Source organism: Suncus etruscus, chromosome 19 (genome assembly GCF_024139225.1).
Source record: "Suncus etruscus isolate mSunEtr1 chromosome 19, mSunEtr1.pri.cur, whole genome shotgun sequence".
Lineage (NCBI taxonomy): Eukaryota > Metazoa > Chordata > Mammalia > Eulipotyphla > Soricidae > Suncus > Suncus etruscus.
The window spans coordinates 32276952-32293172 of NC_064866.1; the positions used below are offsets into that span (position 1 = coordinate 32276952).

Here is a 16221-nt window from a genome sequence, read left to right on the forward strand (position 1 = left end):
CTTTCCCTCAAGTCACAGAAGTGCCCGACATTAAGATAATGTTCTGATCATCTATCTCTGTCTCTCTCCTGTGCCCTGTCTCTTTATCATCTCTTTCTGTCTCCCTGTCTCCTTTTATCTATCTGTTTCTCTCTTGTGCCCTGTTTCTGTCTCTTTCTGCCTCTTTATCATCTCTGTCTCCCAGTCTCCTTTTATCTGTCTCTATCTCTCTTCTGTGCCCTGTTTCTCTATCTCCTGTCTCTGTCTCTGCTGCTCTTTCTCTCTCTTCTCTCTCCTCTCTGTCTCTCTATTTCTGCCTGTCTCCTGCGCCCTGTCTCTCTTTCTCTTTTCTCTCCAGTCTCTTTATCATCTATTTTTCTCTACCTCTCTTCATGCCCTGCTTTTCCTTCTCTTTCTCTCTTTTGTCTCTCTCCCATTGTCCATTGTCTCTCTCCCACTCTCCTCTCTTCCTCTCAAAAAAAAAAAAAAAAAAAAAAAAGGAAAAATATAATGTCCGTGGGGCTGGAGAGATAGCACAATGGTAGGGCGTTTGCCTCGCAATGCAAAATGTCGGTGGTTCGAACCCCGGCACCCCATAGCCTTGAGCCTCCCAGGAGCCATTTCTGAGCGTAGAACCAGAAGCGGTGTAACCCCAAAACCAAAACAACTAAGATAACGTCCTCATTTCTGTCCATTGGGGTAAACACAGGAGCAAGAGCGAGGTCCAAGGGGACAAGTGGTCATCCCTGTGTTGTCCTGGAGGCTTCCATCCTCAACCCAGCGCCATGTGCAAAAGCAGCAGCCATGGGGGGGGGGGGGGCAAGCATGCAACTTTTCCTAAGGTGTCAGCTCCACTCAGCCAGCCAGCCCCAGAACTCTCGGATCTTCTCCGTGGAAGACGGGGAGGGGGCAGTTCCTGGGCGAAGGCTTCCTTTCATCCTCTCACAGCTTCACCATCCTCATTCCCATCCGCCTCCATCCAGCCGCCAGAACCGCCGCGGGCATCTAATCATCGCCCTTTCCACCCGCATTCAAGGAGCAGACGCGACCCACGCGAACGACGCGGCCCCCCAAGAGCGCCCCAGGCCGGGGCGGAGCTCGAGGTAAAACAAGCAGCAGAGGGGACCGCGGAGAGAGCAGCAGCGAGCGAGCCAGCGAGGCCCCAACGCGCGTGCGTGCTGCGTGCGTGACGTCACGACGCACGGCGCGCCGGATTATGACGCGAGCGCGTCACTCTCACGTGATCAGAGCGTCGCCGCAGTAGCCGCGAACAGAACAGCCGCTGCCGGAAGCTCGGCGAGCTCAGCGCAGATGCTGTCGCCTCGGGCGGGGGAGACCCCCACAGGGGGCGGGGCCAGGCCCTAGCGGCCGGAAGTGCCGATGCCGCGAGGCCCGCCGGGAAAGCACCGCGAGAGGAGACCCTGAGCGCGGAGGCGGAGGCGGAGGCGGAGGCGGGAGCGCCGGGGCGGAGCCGCCGCTCAGCCTCCGGCCCGGCCCAGCCCCGGTGCGGCTGCGGCGGATGGCGGCGGCGGCGGCGGCGGCGGCGGCGGGGCGCGCGCCTCGGCAGGTGCGGATGGCCCCTCCGCGGGCCCGGGCGGCGCTCGAGGTGGCGCTGCGGGTGCCCTGCCTCTACGCGCTCGACGCCATCTTCAACTCGTACTACGACGCCGGCCAGAGCCGCCTGTGCGTCGGCCTGCAGGTGCTCGTGCGGCTCCTCGGTAATCCGCTCTGAATTCTTGGGCTCCCGGGGCGACTCCTGGCCAGGCGCAGCCAGCGGACGCAGCCCTGCCTCCGCGCCGCCCTTTTGCTTAGGTTGGCATGTCGGAGAGAAATGAGATCTCTCTCGATCTCTCTGTCTCTTTGGATCTTGGGCCACTCCTGGCTCTGCGTCCAGAAGCGACGTCGGGGATTCGAACCCTCGACCTTCTGCATGCGAGCCAAGCACCTCACCCCACTCCCTGCCCTCTGCCTGGCCCCCTGGGGAAGAATTCTGTCTGGCTGGCTTGGCCGCTCTGGAGTTGGGTGGGGTGGGGCTGGACGACTAGCTCTGCCTGACCTTGGGCTTGGCATGGCATGTCATGGCATGTCATGGCATGTGATGAGTCCCGGCCTCAGTTTCCCCCTCTGCTCTTCCGGCCCTGGCTGCCTCCAAGGCCACCCCTTCCTCCCCTTTTCTCAGATCAGACCCTCTGCAAAGGACGAGTCGCCCCCCCTAGTCTCCTTGCACGCAGGACCAGCCAGCGCTCATCTGCTTCTGCCCTGCCCAAAAAAGGAGGGGTGGGGAAAGGGGTCCCCGAAAACTTGGGATGATGAGCCTGGCTTCCCGAGGCTTACTTATCGCAAGCACCTCTTTGCATCTCTCTCCATCGCTTCCATCTTGCATCAGCAGAGCGGGGTTTTATGCTGGGGAATCATTGAAGTCATTGGAACTTGGCAAGTCGTTGTCCCATGAGGTCATTCTTAGGATCAGCTTCTTCATCAGAGTCTGGTGTTTTTGGAGAGTCTCACCTTTGGCGGTGAGGCCCTTTTTTTTTTTATTTAAGTTTTTCAGAACTCACAGCCATCCGTTTGCTTCCTAACACCCCTTCTTCCCACAAAAAGGTGGTAATAAAAGTTGAGTTCTTGGCACTAAAAAAAAAACAACAACAACAAAAACCAGCACTTCACATTTGCTTGACACTTTTATTTTTTGCAAGGCATTTTCATGAGTCCCCTAACAACCTGAGTCCAGGGTGGGGGTATTCATTTTACAGATAAGGAAACTGACGGTCGTAAAGATTAGTGTTCGGCTCCAATTGTGGAGTGAGTGGCTGCCAGGCTCTAAACTTTTTTTTGATATCCTCTGCCCTTCAGGGCTGATTGTCCCTCAATACAGCTGTGGTCCAGATAGAATGAGAATGGCCTAGAATAGTCATTCCCCGGGCCTTAACACTAACATATGTGAAGGTCTGTGTGTGAGCACAAGGCTTCCCCGTAACCCACCAGCTCCTGAGCCAGCCACCCTGTTTATCCTGTTTGATTGTCATGCCCTCTATATTTGGGCAAAAATGAAGCTGGGTTTGAGTCCTGGAAACTTGGCTCTAAATATTCTTATGGTCTGTAACTATAGCACCTCTAGAGATCAGATGCTTTATCAAAGACACTCTCTCCGTTGAACTTTAGGATAGGACTTTGAGTTAGAACCCTTTCTTTCGTTAAATTATGGTTTGTTGAGGGGGCAAGGGTAGGGGGACAGTTCTCAGGGTTTACTCCTTGCACTGCACTTAGGATGCCCTCCTGGTGGACTCGGGACCATATGGGATGGGTGAAAGGGGGAATCGAATACACATTGGCTGCATGCAAGGCAAATTATCTCTCTTTTTTAATTATGTGATTTATAGCTCATTTTATTTTTTGTTTGTTTGGCTTTTGGGCCACACCCTGCTGCGCTCAGGAGTTGCTCCTGGCTCTGTGCTCAGAAATTGCTTCTGGCAGGCTCCGGGGGGCCCTATGGGATGCTGGGTTTCAAACCCAGGTCCGTCCCACATTGGCCGTGTGCAAGGCAAACGCCCTACCGCTGTGCTATCTCTCTGGCCTGCACATTATCTCCTTACTCACTGTTCTATAACTTAGGCTCCTAAATTGTGTTCTAAGGAAATGAAACAAAGTATATTTGTATTTTCCTTGTATATCCTTATTATTTTTGTAGTTATGTAATTTTGGTAGTTATGACAAAGAATCTGACCTTGAACAAATTATTGCACCTATTCCTCTGTTGTCATATTTTGATCCTTTTAAAGATGAGAAAATGATCTTTATCTCCCTCCCTCATGGGGTCTTTTGTTTTTGGTGTTTTGGTTTTGGTTTTTTGGGCCACACCTGGCAGCGCTCCGGGTTACTCCTGGCTCTGTGTTCCGAAATCGCTCGTGGCTCTGGGAATCATATGGAATGCTAGGAATGGAACCCATTTCTGTCCTGGGTCAGTCGCATGCAAAGCAAACACCCTACCACTGTGCTGCCACTCTAACCCCCTCATCGGGTCTTAATGACAGTAATTTAGATAGGATGTAAACCCTTAGAATAGTATACGGTGCGGTGCGTAGTAAGGGCTCTTGTAGTGTTCATAGTTTGATCAGTTTTTTGTTTGTTTGTTTTGGTTTTGGCTTTTGGGTGGCAGCACTCAATGGTTACTCCTGACTCTGTGCTGCTCAGAAGTCACTCCTGACAGACTTAGGGGACCATATGGGATGCAAAGGATGGGGTGCAGATCCGCTGTGTGCAAAACAAGCACCCTACAATCCAGCCCCCTTATCGTTGTTTTTTGTTTGTTTGTTTTTTTGGTTTTTTTGAGTTACACCTGGCGGTGCTCAGGGGTTACTCCTGGCCCTCTGCTCAGAAAAAGCTCCTGGCAGGCACGGGGAACCATATGGGACACCGGGATTCGAACCAACCACCTTTGGCCCTGGATTGGCTGTGTGCAAGGCAAACGTCACTGTGCTATCTCTCCGGGCCCTTTATCGTTTTTTTTTTCAACCAAACTTAATAGATTACTTTATTGTTTTATAAATGTTTTGGCCATTTGAAGGTATCAGCAAAGCATTGGTGCTGTTTACTTGAAAATTTTATTCTAGAATACTCTCTTGGTTAGACCATGAAAAATCAAATATTTCAAAATCTGGGGCCAGAGAGATATAGCATAGCAACACAGCAACAAGACTTCCAAGTTAATCACCTGATTGCTCTTTACCATACGACATTGTAATTATGCAAAGATTTTGGATTTTGTTCGTTGGTTTTTGGGTCACACCTTTGCTGGACTATTGCTGAGGGAGGGAGGGAAGAAGGGAAGGAGGAAGAGAAGGGGAGAGAGAGAAAGAGAGAAGAGAGAGAAAGAGGAGAGAGAGAGACAGAGAGCAAGAAAGAAAGAAACAGAGAGACAAAAAAAATTTGGATCATTTTAGGTTGAGGTCTTAGTAATGTTTTTATTGTGTCCTTAAGGAAAACATTTGCTCCCCCAAAAGTGACCCAGCCTAAGTAGTTCACAATACATTAAATCAGATAGACAGTAACAAAAGAATACCCCTCTTCATTTATAATTAAAGAAGTATGGTCAAGACATATATTTCACTTAAATACCGAAGAGTTCGATTTTTTTGGTGAGGAGGGTTGGTTTTTAGGCCATACTCCATGGTGCTTAGGGATGACTGAATACCCTATTTTCTGTACTGTATCACATTCACTGTGTGAAAAGTAGATAAGCAGTATTATAGGGCTTCTATTGGTGCTATCAGCTAAAAGTATGTAAAATTTTGATTCATAATTTTGAGTGCTAAGGATCAATTACAGTTGTATTAAGACTGTGGAATACCATTCCAGTCTTCATTCCAGGATAGGTGATAATAAAAAAACAGGTGCTATCCTAAATGTCTATAGAAGGCAATCTGTTCATTGGATTAGTTTAGCCCTATGGTAAAGTTGAAAAGAAGATTTTTGGTGCTTTAGTAAGATCTCTGGAGACCTGTGATGTGAGAAGACAAAACAGTAATTATGATTCATTGGAAAGGATAAACTAAAGGGAGATTTTCAACAGCAGCACTCTTGATATTTTGGTGGGATATTTCGTGATATTTCATGGGGGTAGTGGAGCTAGTATCTGCATTGAGGACACTTCAAATATTTTTGGCTTCGTACTTGAACTCACTACCCATTAGATACCAGCATCTTTCCCTCTTTCTCTCAGATTTTAGGGGTATGGAGGGGTGGTGATGATGAGGAACCCTGTCAAATGACCCTTTGTGGCAGGCAAAATTCAACCCTTGTTGAGTTCACTGAGGTAGACAAATAGACCACTGGCACACAGAAAGCTAAGAAACAGACCAAGCATGTATTTAGAGAAACCTGATTTGTTGTTTGAGAAGTGAGGTGCTTTGAGGTGCTTAGAGACTGGTGATTTTTTTATTCTTTTTTTTTTTTTTTTTTTTTTTTTTTTTTTTTTGGTTTTTGGGTCACACCCGGCAGTGCTCAGGGGTTACTCCTGGCTGTCTGCTCAGAAATAGCTCCTGGCAGGCACGGGGGACCATATGGGACACCAGGATTTGAACCAACCACCTTTGGTCCTGGATCGGCTGTTTGCAAGGCAAACACCGCTATGCTATCTCTCCGGGCCCGATTTTTTTATTCTTATGAAATAATTTGTACCCTGAAATAAATAGTTGGTTTTATTGTTGTTGTTGTTGTTTTGGTTTTGTATTTTATGCCACACCTGGTAGTGCTCAGGACTTATTCCTCTTTGCTTTTCGGGGTCACTCCTGGTGAGCTTGGAGGCCCATGTGAAGTGCCAGGGATTGCTCTGCTATCTCTTTAGCCCCTAAATTTAGTGCCCTAAATTGGCACTTAGTGTGAAAAGCAGAACTCTACTTTTTATTTTTTTTACAAGAAAATAGATTTATTTAACCTTAGAGAAAGGGACCATTTTTTTTTTCTCTCTTTCAGTTTTTGGTTCATCCAGCAATGCTCAGAGGTTACTCCTGGCTCTGCTCTCAGGAATTATTCCTGGTAGTGCTCAGGAGACCATATGGGATGCCAAGCATCAAACCCAGTTGTCTGTGTGCAAGGCAAGCATCTACTTGCTGTACTATTGCTCCAGCCAGGAATATATATTTTAATAGTTACTTTAGCACCGTGGATACAAAATTGTTGTGGATTAAGTTTTAGTTATAGAGTACACCACCCTTCACCAGTGCGTTTTTCCTGCATTCCCCCCTTTTCTTGGGCAAGCATTCTCTCTCTCTCTCTCTCTCTCTCTCTCTCTCTCTCTCTCTCTCTCTCTCTCTCTCTCTCCCTCTCCCTCCTCTCTCTCCCCTCTCCTCTCTCTCCTCTCTCTCCTCTCTCCTCTCTCCTCTCTCTCCTCTCTCCTCTCTCTTTCTCTTTCTCTCTCTCTTCCTCCCCCCTTTTGACACTGGTTTACACTATTAAGGAGAACCATGCATATCACTTTATTTCATTTCCGCTCCCAGTTCTTCTTCTTCACTATGATTAGTGCTCAGTTCAACTCTCATTGTCATAATGAACCTGCTATCTCAACTGCATTCACCATTCTTTGTGGCAAGCTTCCTACCAGGGCCTTCATCTCCTGGCTCTCATCTCTATTATCTCTGAATATTACCACCTTACTGCCATTTTTTTTTTAATTTATTCCACAAGTGAGTGAGATTATTTATATCTATCCCTCTCCCTCTGACTCATTTCACTCAGCATAATAATCTATTTCCTTCCATGTATAAGCAGATTTTAATCATTCATTTTTTTTCTAATGTCTGCATTGTATTCCAGAATGTAGATGTACCACAGTTTCTTTAGTCACTCATCTCCGGCATTTGGATTGTTTCCTGATTCTGGCTATTGTACGTAGTGCTGCGATGAACAGGGGTGCAGAGGGCTTTTCTGCGTGGTGTTTTTGGGCACGTAAGATATATCCTTAGAAGTGGCATTACTGAATCAGAAGGCAGCTCCATTTCTAGTTTTTTGAGGAATAACCATATTGTTTTCCCAGAAGGCTGACCTAGTAGGCAGTGAAAGAGTCCCTTTCTCCCAGCATCCCTGCCAGCACGGGTTGTTCTTGTTCTTTGTGATGTGTGCCAGTCTCTGGTGTTGATTTGATTTGCCTCTCCCTGGTGATCAGTGATGTGAAGCATTTTTTCATGTGCCGTTTGGCCATCTGTGTTTCTTCTTTGAGGAAATATCTAGGAACACTATTTTTAAAAATGTATAGAAAGCAAATGTATAAAATAAGGATTATAAACTAAGTCAGATTGAAATTAAAATACTTTTTTTGGTTGGTTTTTGGGCCACTCTCAGTGGTCCCGAGGGCTCTAACTCCTGGCTCTGCGCTTTTGAGAACTCTGTCACTCCCAGCAATGATGGGGGACTATTGGGATGCCCGGGGTCGAACCTGGGTTTGCTGTGTGTACGGCTAGTACCTGTACTGTTTCAATTTGACCCTAAAATACAAAGGTAACTTCAACAAGGTGGAAAATATAAAGACAAGTAACATACCTGCAGAAAAATGCATTATAGGGCCAGAGCAATAGTAGAGCAGTAGGTCACTTGTCTTGCACAGGGCCAATTCAGGTTCAATTCCCAACCTCATGTGGTCCCCTGAGTCCCATCAGGAGTGATCCCTGAACACAGAGCTAGCAAAGCATCACTGGGTGTGTCTCACAAAACAAAAAAAGGGAAAAAATGCATTATAGAAAACTGACCCATTTTGGCCAGAGTGGGTAGGGAGTGGCCTTGATTGAGGCCTACCTGAGGCTTGATCCCTGGCAATCCCATATGGTGCTTAGAGCTACAAAGATTGATTCCTGCCTGAGTACAGAGCCAGGAGTAACTTGAACACTGCTGGTGTGGCCCCAAGACAAAAAATAAGAGAAAATGACACATTTTGTTTGCAGAATGTATTTAAATTGGTAGTTTGATAAGTGTTCAAAAGATAACTCCATAGATAAAAAAATTTTACGAAGGAGGAATTTTGGTCGGGAAACCAAAGATGTTCTTTTTGATAAATAATCAAAAATGCACTTTATAAAAGACTCACTATAAAGAAATCATATTGAGAAAATAAATTAAAGCAGGGGTCTCAAACTCAATTTACCTGGGAGCCACAGGAGGCAAAGTCGGGGTGATCCTTGAGTGCAAAGTCAGTAGTAAGCCTTTAACATTGGGGGGTGTGACCCAAACAACTAAAACAAAACAAAACAAGATTCCTCTAGGGCAGGGCCACAAAGTGTTGTACTGAGGGCCGCAAACGGCCTGTGCAGGCCGCGAGTTTGCAACCCCTGTAATTATGTATTTATGTGTGTACGAACACATATTAATGCAAGATTTATAATACCTTTAAGTTAGACTGTGCTAAACTCTGAGTTTAAAGCAAAATTTTTAGTTCTTTCTTTTTTTACAACAAAAAACTTAGAATACTTTTTTTTTTTTTTGGTTTTTGGGCCACACCCGGCAGTGCTCAGGGGTTACTCTTGGCTATCTGCTCAGAAATAGCTCCTGGCAGGCACAGAGGACCATATGGGATGCCGGGATTTGAACCAACCACCTTCGGTCCTTGGTCGGCTGCTTGCAAGGCAAATGCCGCTGTGCTATCTCTCCGGCCCCTAGAATACTATTTTTTATAGCCTGCATGTGATCTGTGCTCTAGTTTACCAACAGACTTGTTGATATCATATGAAGATACTTATTTGTTCTACATTTCATTGCTAAGGTCTCTCTTGGAAGATAGTCACACTGTTGATTTCTGTGCTGTTCCTCCTCTTTAATAGTTGAATAGTATTGGAGTGTTTTTCCAGTTTATTCTAAATTTGGGGTAAATATGGGAGAAGGGCTGGAGATGGAACCAGTCAGTGCCTTAGCATCTAGGCTACCATTCAGCTACCTCATCAACCTACATCCCCTTAGAAGTTTTAAAGGTTTTTAAGGTTTCTGAGGAATTATAAATGTTTTATTTGATGTTTAGTCTTCAGTCCAGAAAAGGCTATACATCGAATGAGTTTACACAAACACACACACACACACACACACACACACACACACACACACACACACACACACAGAATCAAACTTTTTGTTAGGTGATGTGCATACTGTTTTGTTTGTTTGCTTGTTTTTTGGGGGTTTTTTTGTACCTTTTTCATTTGTGCTTGTTTTTGGTAGTCCAAGTTGGAAAGATCCTGAACCCTTTTAGGAATTTAGTTCATACATAGCTTCAACGTTCCTGAACTATCTTGATAATGTGCCTTTTTTTTTTCTTGAGGCTTGGGTATAATTCTCTAATCACAGGAGAATTAAATCCCCAAGTTGTTATTTCAGTGAATTCTACACTCCATTGTGTATACTCCAAAGGTGATTTTTCTTCCTCTTTTAAATCACCATTTATAGATAGGCTTCATTACTTACACAGGTTGTTCTTAATTCCTAATAAGCTATTATTGAATTTCTTACCTGTAAACATAATGTTAGAAGTTATGAAATTTAAGGAATCTTAGGTTATTGAGAGACTTGGTGCTTATGAAGTTGGCTATTTCCCCTGTGAAATGAGAATTGATTTGGAACATGGGTATAAAAGAAAATTGGGGGGGGGGGCAGAGTGGTGGTGCAAGCGGTAGGGGGTTTGCCTTGCATACACTAACGTAGTACGGACTGCGGTTCTATCCCCTGGAGTCCCATATTGTTCCCCAAAGCCAGGGGTGATTTCTGAGCGTGTAGCCAGGAGTAACTCCTGAGCATCACTTGCTGTGGCTCAAAATGCAAAAAAAAAAAAAAAAAAAATTAAGAATCTTATTTTCCTGCTAACTCTGAAAATTAAGACACTTTCCTTTCTTGAAATCTCTGGTAACTATTACCAAGTATAATTTTGACCAAGGAAACGTAAATTTGTAAATTGTAAATTGTTATCATTACTAGGATACTAGCACTTCAAGGTGGTAATTGCTATTATTTATTTGTCTTACACATCTTTTTCTTTTGGTGCAAGTAAAATGGTGCTTTTATCTGACAGTATTTCTAAATTTCACTTTTATGAATAAAAAATAAGCCTCAGTGGGGCTGGAAAGATAGCATGGAGGTAGGGCATTTGCCTTGTATGCAGAAGGGCAGTGGTTCGAATCCCAGCATTCCAAATGGTTCCCCCAGTCTGCCAGAGCCATTTCTGAGCGTAGAGCCAGAAGTAATCCCTAAACGCTGCCTGGTGTGACTCCAAAAAAAAAAAAAAAGCCTCAGAATAAGAAGCTGAAGATTAATTTCCCAGTTTGTTTTGTTTTGCTTTGTTTTTTGGGCCACACCCGGTGGCACTCAGGGGTTACTCCTGGCTCTGCTCTCAGAAATTGCTCCTGGCTCTGAAGACCATATGGGATGCCAGGAATCGAACCATTGTCCTACCTGGGTCAGCCACATGCAAGGCAAACAAAACACCCTACCACTGTGCTATCACTCTGGCCCCTAATTTCCCAGTTTGTGACTAGCAAGTTTACAAACATAATATACAAAATCTTTGCTTGGTGTTTTTCTTTTCAATTTTCAGTGGGATAAAAAGGCATCAGTTATAATTTGGTTCTGTTCGAGTTCATTTCAGTTGTGTCTCTAGAAAAAATAGTTTTTCTTATTACTATTAGAGAAAGTAAGGTACGGTAACTTAATTCATTCTGTTTCTTTGTTATGTCCCATGGGAACAATTTCTAATTCTGCTCAGAGAGATCATTTCTTCCTAAAAGGCTCCCTCCCCACTACCAGTCCTATAGAAGATATTAGATGGAAATATTGCTGGATCAGGCGATTCTTGGGCAGTGCTATGTCTTTAGTGAGTCCCTAATTTCTTGTTCACGAGTAGTCTAACACGTTGGCACCGAATAAATGATAAATCCATGAGCAAAGTTATCTTTTGGAGGAACTCGCCCTCTTAACATGCAGTGGATTACGAAATGCCTCCAGTGCCTGTCTGATTGCATGCTGATTCATGGTGGATAGATGATGTTTATTTTGCAACTTTGTAGATTTTTTTTTCCTTTAAGTTCTGGTTTCTCTGTTTCACTTTCTGTAGATTATAATTTCCAAGTAGGCCTTATTATTGTGGTTACCTTAACAATTACTCTGAGTCTGATAGAAACATTTCTCTAATGACTACTAGGTATTGTTTACAAGATGTTTTGGGATCTATAGATGTGTAAGGATTTTTATTTTTACTTTCTACTTATATTTAATTTATATTTTATTCCATTGCCATCAAGCAATGGAATGGGATAGATGATACCTCACGTCCATCGACTACAATACAAAAAGGTAGTATGCAAGAGTGAAGTCTTTTACCAAGTCTAGGCACTTTATTTATTTATTTATTTATTTATTTATTTATTTATTTATTTATTTTTTGGTTTTGGGGCCAAACCCAGAGGTGCTCAGGGATTACTACTGTCTCTTTTCTCAGAAATTACTCCTGGCAAGCTAAGGGGGACCATATGGGACTCCAGGGATCAAACTCAGGTCAACCGTGTGTAAGGCAAGTAAGTGCCTTATCCCCTGTGCTATCATTCCAGCTTTGAAGAAACAAATTATTAGGAGAGAAAAGTAGAGGCTAGTGGATACATTTGAACTAGAAGGTATTTGAACAAGCAGAGAGAAGAATGTGAATATAATTTCAAAGCAGTAAAGAACTGTTTAGGAAAGAAATGTACACACCACTCTTCATATGAGTTGGGAGGAATATTCCTTTAAAGCAATTAAACCCTTGAATGTTGGGCTAAAGGATATAGATTTCAGTTGGTAGTAATTTGAAAAGCCACAGGCATTTCTGGCGGAGAAGCAAAGGCAATTTGTAACAGTGTGTAGATTATTCTGGACAAGATTTTGGAGACAGATTAAGAGGTAGGAGCCATGGTCAAAGGGAGATATATAAATGTTACTAAATTTGTCAACTTGGTGTCAAGTTTGAGGGTGTGAGGCTAGAGTTATGATGGTATTTTACCTGAAACTGAACCCCCAGTATTAGCTCTTAAAGTTGGTAGGTTTTTAGAGAGCTGAGGTTTTATTTTTTATTAGTATATATTTTTATTTTTGCATGTTAATCCATAGAGTCATGTCATCATCAATTTGATGACTGCACTTTTCTCTTGTTATTGTAGAGTAGGATTAATATTTTACAAGTTTGTAAGCAGTCACATACCTTTAAAAAAGATATGTCGGGGCCGGGCGGTGGCGCTGGAGGTAAGGTGCCTGCCTTACCAGCGCTAGCCTAGGAGACGGACCGCGGTTCGATCCCCCGGTGTCCCATATGGTCCCCCAAGCCAGGAGCGACTTCTGAGTGCATAGCCAGGAGTAACCCCTGAGCGTTATCGGGTGTGGCCCAAAAACCAAAAAAAAAAAAAAAAAAAAAAAAAGATATGTCATGATTCCTATAATACAAATCATATTCATCTGCCATATTTTGAAATTACATTAGAGGGTGAAGAGGTGGCACTAGAAGTAAGGCGTCTGCCTTGCAAGCACTAGCCTAGGATGGACCACTGTGATTCCCCAGGTCCATATGGTCCCCCCAAGCCAGGGCCGATTTCTGAGCGCATAGCTATGAGTAACCCCTGAGCGTCACACGGGTGTGGCCCAACAAACAAAACAGAAAAAGAAATTACGTTAGAAGCACTTCCTTCCGGTAGGTTTGCTTACGTCTGCCAGGTTGAGACCTGTGTTTTAACAATTAAAATGTAGAGTGGAACTGGATAAATAATTGGATGTTATTTCTATAGTTGAAATATAGTTTGAATGTTTATTGCAATTTCACTTAAATATTTGTGAGAGCAAAGAAGTTGATTCTTGGCACACAAAGAACTAAAAATACATTGGCTGCATATGGAATAGAGGGGGGAACGAGATACTCTTTTTTAATTAGTGTAGCTTTCTGACATTAAATAATAAAATAGTAAAAAGGGATGGTAGCTAATCCTTTTTGTTTTATTTCAAAATGAAACAGGATTTCTATTTCAAAGAAAAATGAAACTGGGACATTTGTGAAATCTTAAGAAGTATAAAGAGGAAAAATTGGCTTGGAACATATAGGGAATCGCTCAAATTTAAGGGACAGGAAAAGTGCTGGGAATGTAATTTAAGGAAAGAAAGAATTGTAAGTGACTTTTGGGCTTCCAAATGAACTATGTTGAGAATTCTAATAGATGGCTCAGTGGTTGCAGCACATGCTCTGCATATGACTGCCCCCAATTCCATTCTTGTTACCACATGGTCCCTTGAGCAATTCTGAGAGATGCCCCCAAACAAAGACTAGGGATCTCCCAAGATCTGAAAACCTGTGAGTGAAAATATCATTACAGGGCCAGAGAGATAGCACAGTGGTGGGCATTTGCCTTGTACGAAGCCGATTCAGGACGGATGGTGGTTCTAATCCCAGCACCCCCGAGCCTGCCAGGAGCGATTTCTGAACACAGAGCCAAGAGTAGCAACCCCTGAGCTCCGTCACCCCCAGGTGTGACCCAAAAGCAAGCAAACAAAAAAAAGAAAATATCATTATGGACTTGAAGATAATTGGTTGTTTCCTATCTGGACATTGAGTACTATTTGAATTACGTTGGAAATTTGAAAGTAAGAATTGTGAGTAGAGAGGTGTTTAACGTTTTACTTTTCTTTTTTTCTTTAGGTATATTTGTATCCAGCATAGTCCTAATCTTGTCACAGCGATCACTTTTCAGATTTTACATGTACAGCTCGGCTTTTCTGTTAGCTGCAACTTCAGTGTTGATAAATTATTATGCTGCTTTGCACATTGACTTCCACGGTGCCCATAACACGTCAGCTTTTGGAATCGAGCTGCTTCCTCGAAAAGGGCCCTCACTGTGGATGGCGCTCCTAGTCCTCCAGCTAACATTTGGCATCGGATACATCACCCTGCTCCAGATTCATTCCGTCTACTCACAATTAATTATTTTGGATCTCTTGGTTCCCATAATAGGCTTAATCACGGAGCTACCGCTACACATCCGAGAGACGTTAGTTTTCCTTTCTTCCCTGATTCTTACGATAAATACAATACTTGTCTTGGCAGTGAAACTTAAGTGGTTTTATTATTCCACGCGATACGTTTACCTTTTAGTGAGGCACATGTACCGAATCTACGGATTACAGCTATTAATGGAGGACACCTGGAAGAGAATTCGTTTCCCAGATGTACTTCGAGTCTTTTGGCTGACGAGAGTTACAGCCCAAGCTACAGTGTTAATGTACATTTTAAGGGTGGCGAATGAGACGGATTCCTTCCTTATTTCTTGGGATGACATCTGGGACCTCATCTGCAACCTCATAATTAGTGGATGTGATTCTACGCTAACTGTCCTGGGGATGAGTGCTGTCATCTCCTCAGTAGCCCATTATTTGGGCCTTGGTATTCTGGCCTTCATTGGATCAACGGAAGATGACGACAGGCGGCTTGGCTTTGTAGCACCGGTTTTATTTTTTATTCTGGCTCTTCAGACAGGTTTAAGCGGGCTGAGACCAGAAGAGAGACTTATTCGCCTCAGTAGAAACATGTGCCTTCTATTAACTGCAGTCCTGCATTTCATCCATGGGATGACTGACCCTGTATTAATGTCTCTTAGTGCCTCCCACGTGTCCTCTTTTCGTAGACATTTCCCTGTGCTCTTTGTCTCTGCTTGCCTGTTTATTCTTCCCGTTCTACTTAGTTATGTTCTTTGGCATCACTATGCACTAAATACATGGTTGTTTGCAGTTACAGCCTTCTGTGTGGAACTCTGCTTAAAAGTGATCGTTTCCCTTACTGTTTATACGTTATTCATGATCGATGGCTACTATAATGTCCTCTGGGAGAAGCTTGATGATTATGTCTACTATGTTCGTTCAACAGGCAATATCATAGAATTTATATTTGGAGTAGTCATGTTTGGAAACGGGGCTTATACCATGATGTTTGAGTCAGGAAGTAAGATCCGAGCTTGTATGATGTGTCTGCACGCGTACTTTAACATCTACTTGCAAGTGAAAAATGGCTGGAAGACGTTCATGAATCGTAGGACTGCTGTCAAAAAAATTAACTCACTTCCTGAAATCAAAGGGAGCCGCTTACAAGAAATCGATGATGTCTGTGCAATCTGCTATCATGAGTTTACAACGTCAGCTCGCATCACACCATGTAATCATTATTTCCATGCACTATGCCTTCGGAAATGGCTGTACATTCAAGATACGTGTCCAATGTGCCATCAGAAAGTGTACATTGAAGACGATGTCAAGGACAACTCAAACGTCTCGAACAACAATGAGTTTGTCGCCCCCAATGAAAACCCGGAGGAAGTGCTGAGGGAAGCTGCCGCTGCCGAATCTGATAGGGAACTGAACGAAGATGACAGTACGGATTGTGAGGAGGATGCTCAGAGAGGAAATGGTGGAGTGGTGCAGCAGACAGGCCCGGCAGCTGAAGAACTGAGGAATGATGATACTGACTGATTAAAGTCGCATTTACTGATCAATGAGGTATTTGTTTAAAATTCAGTTCATCCGACATGAAGTAATAAGCTTCACTGCAGTGTGTAAACAAGCACAAAAACAGTATCATTGTTGAATCTGTGAATGGTTTTCCGTTTACTGTGATGTGCTACTGTAAATATACCTCTTTAATTACTTCTGGTCTCGTTGGTGACCTATTTAAATTTGTGTACATTATTGTACATAGAATAAAATGTTTTCACATTT

General features: G+C 43.7%; 2 protein-coding genes across 2 annotated transcripts in view; both read left to right on the forward strand.

Moving 5' to 3' along the window:
• SQLE (squalene epoxidase) overlaps positions 1-16221 on the forward strand; it is a 767303-nt gene that overhangs the window by 219589 nt on the left and 531493 nt on the right. The window lies entirely within an intron of this gene.
• RNF139 (ring finger protein 139) lies at positions 805-16149 on the forward strand. Its single transcript, XM_049765986.1, has 3 exons — positions 805-1082; positions 1291-1697; positions 14156-16149. The coding sequence occupies exons 1-3, from the start codon at positions 805-807 to the stop codon at positions 15973-15975; spliced, it is 2505 nt and encodes an 834-aa protein (XP_049621943.1). The 3' UTR covers positions 15976-16149.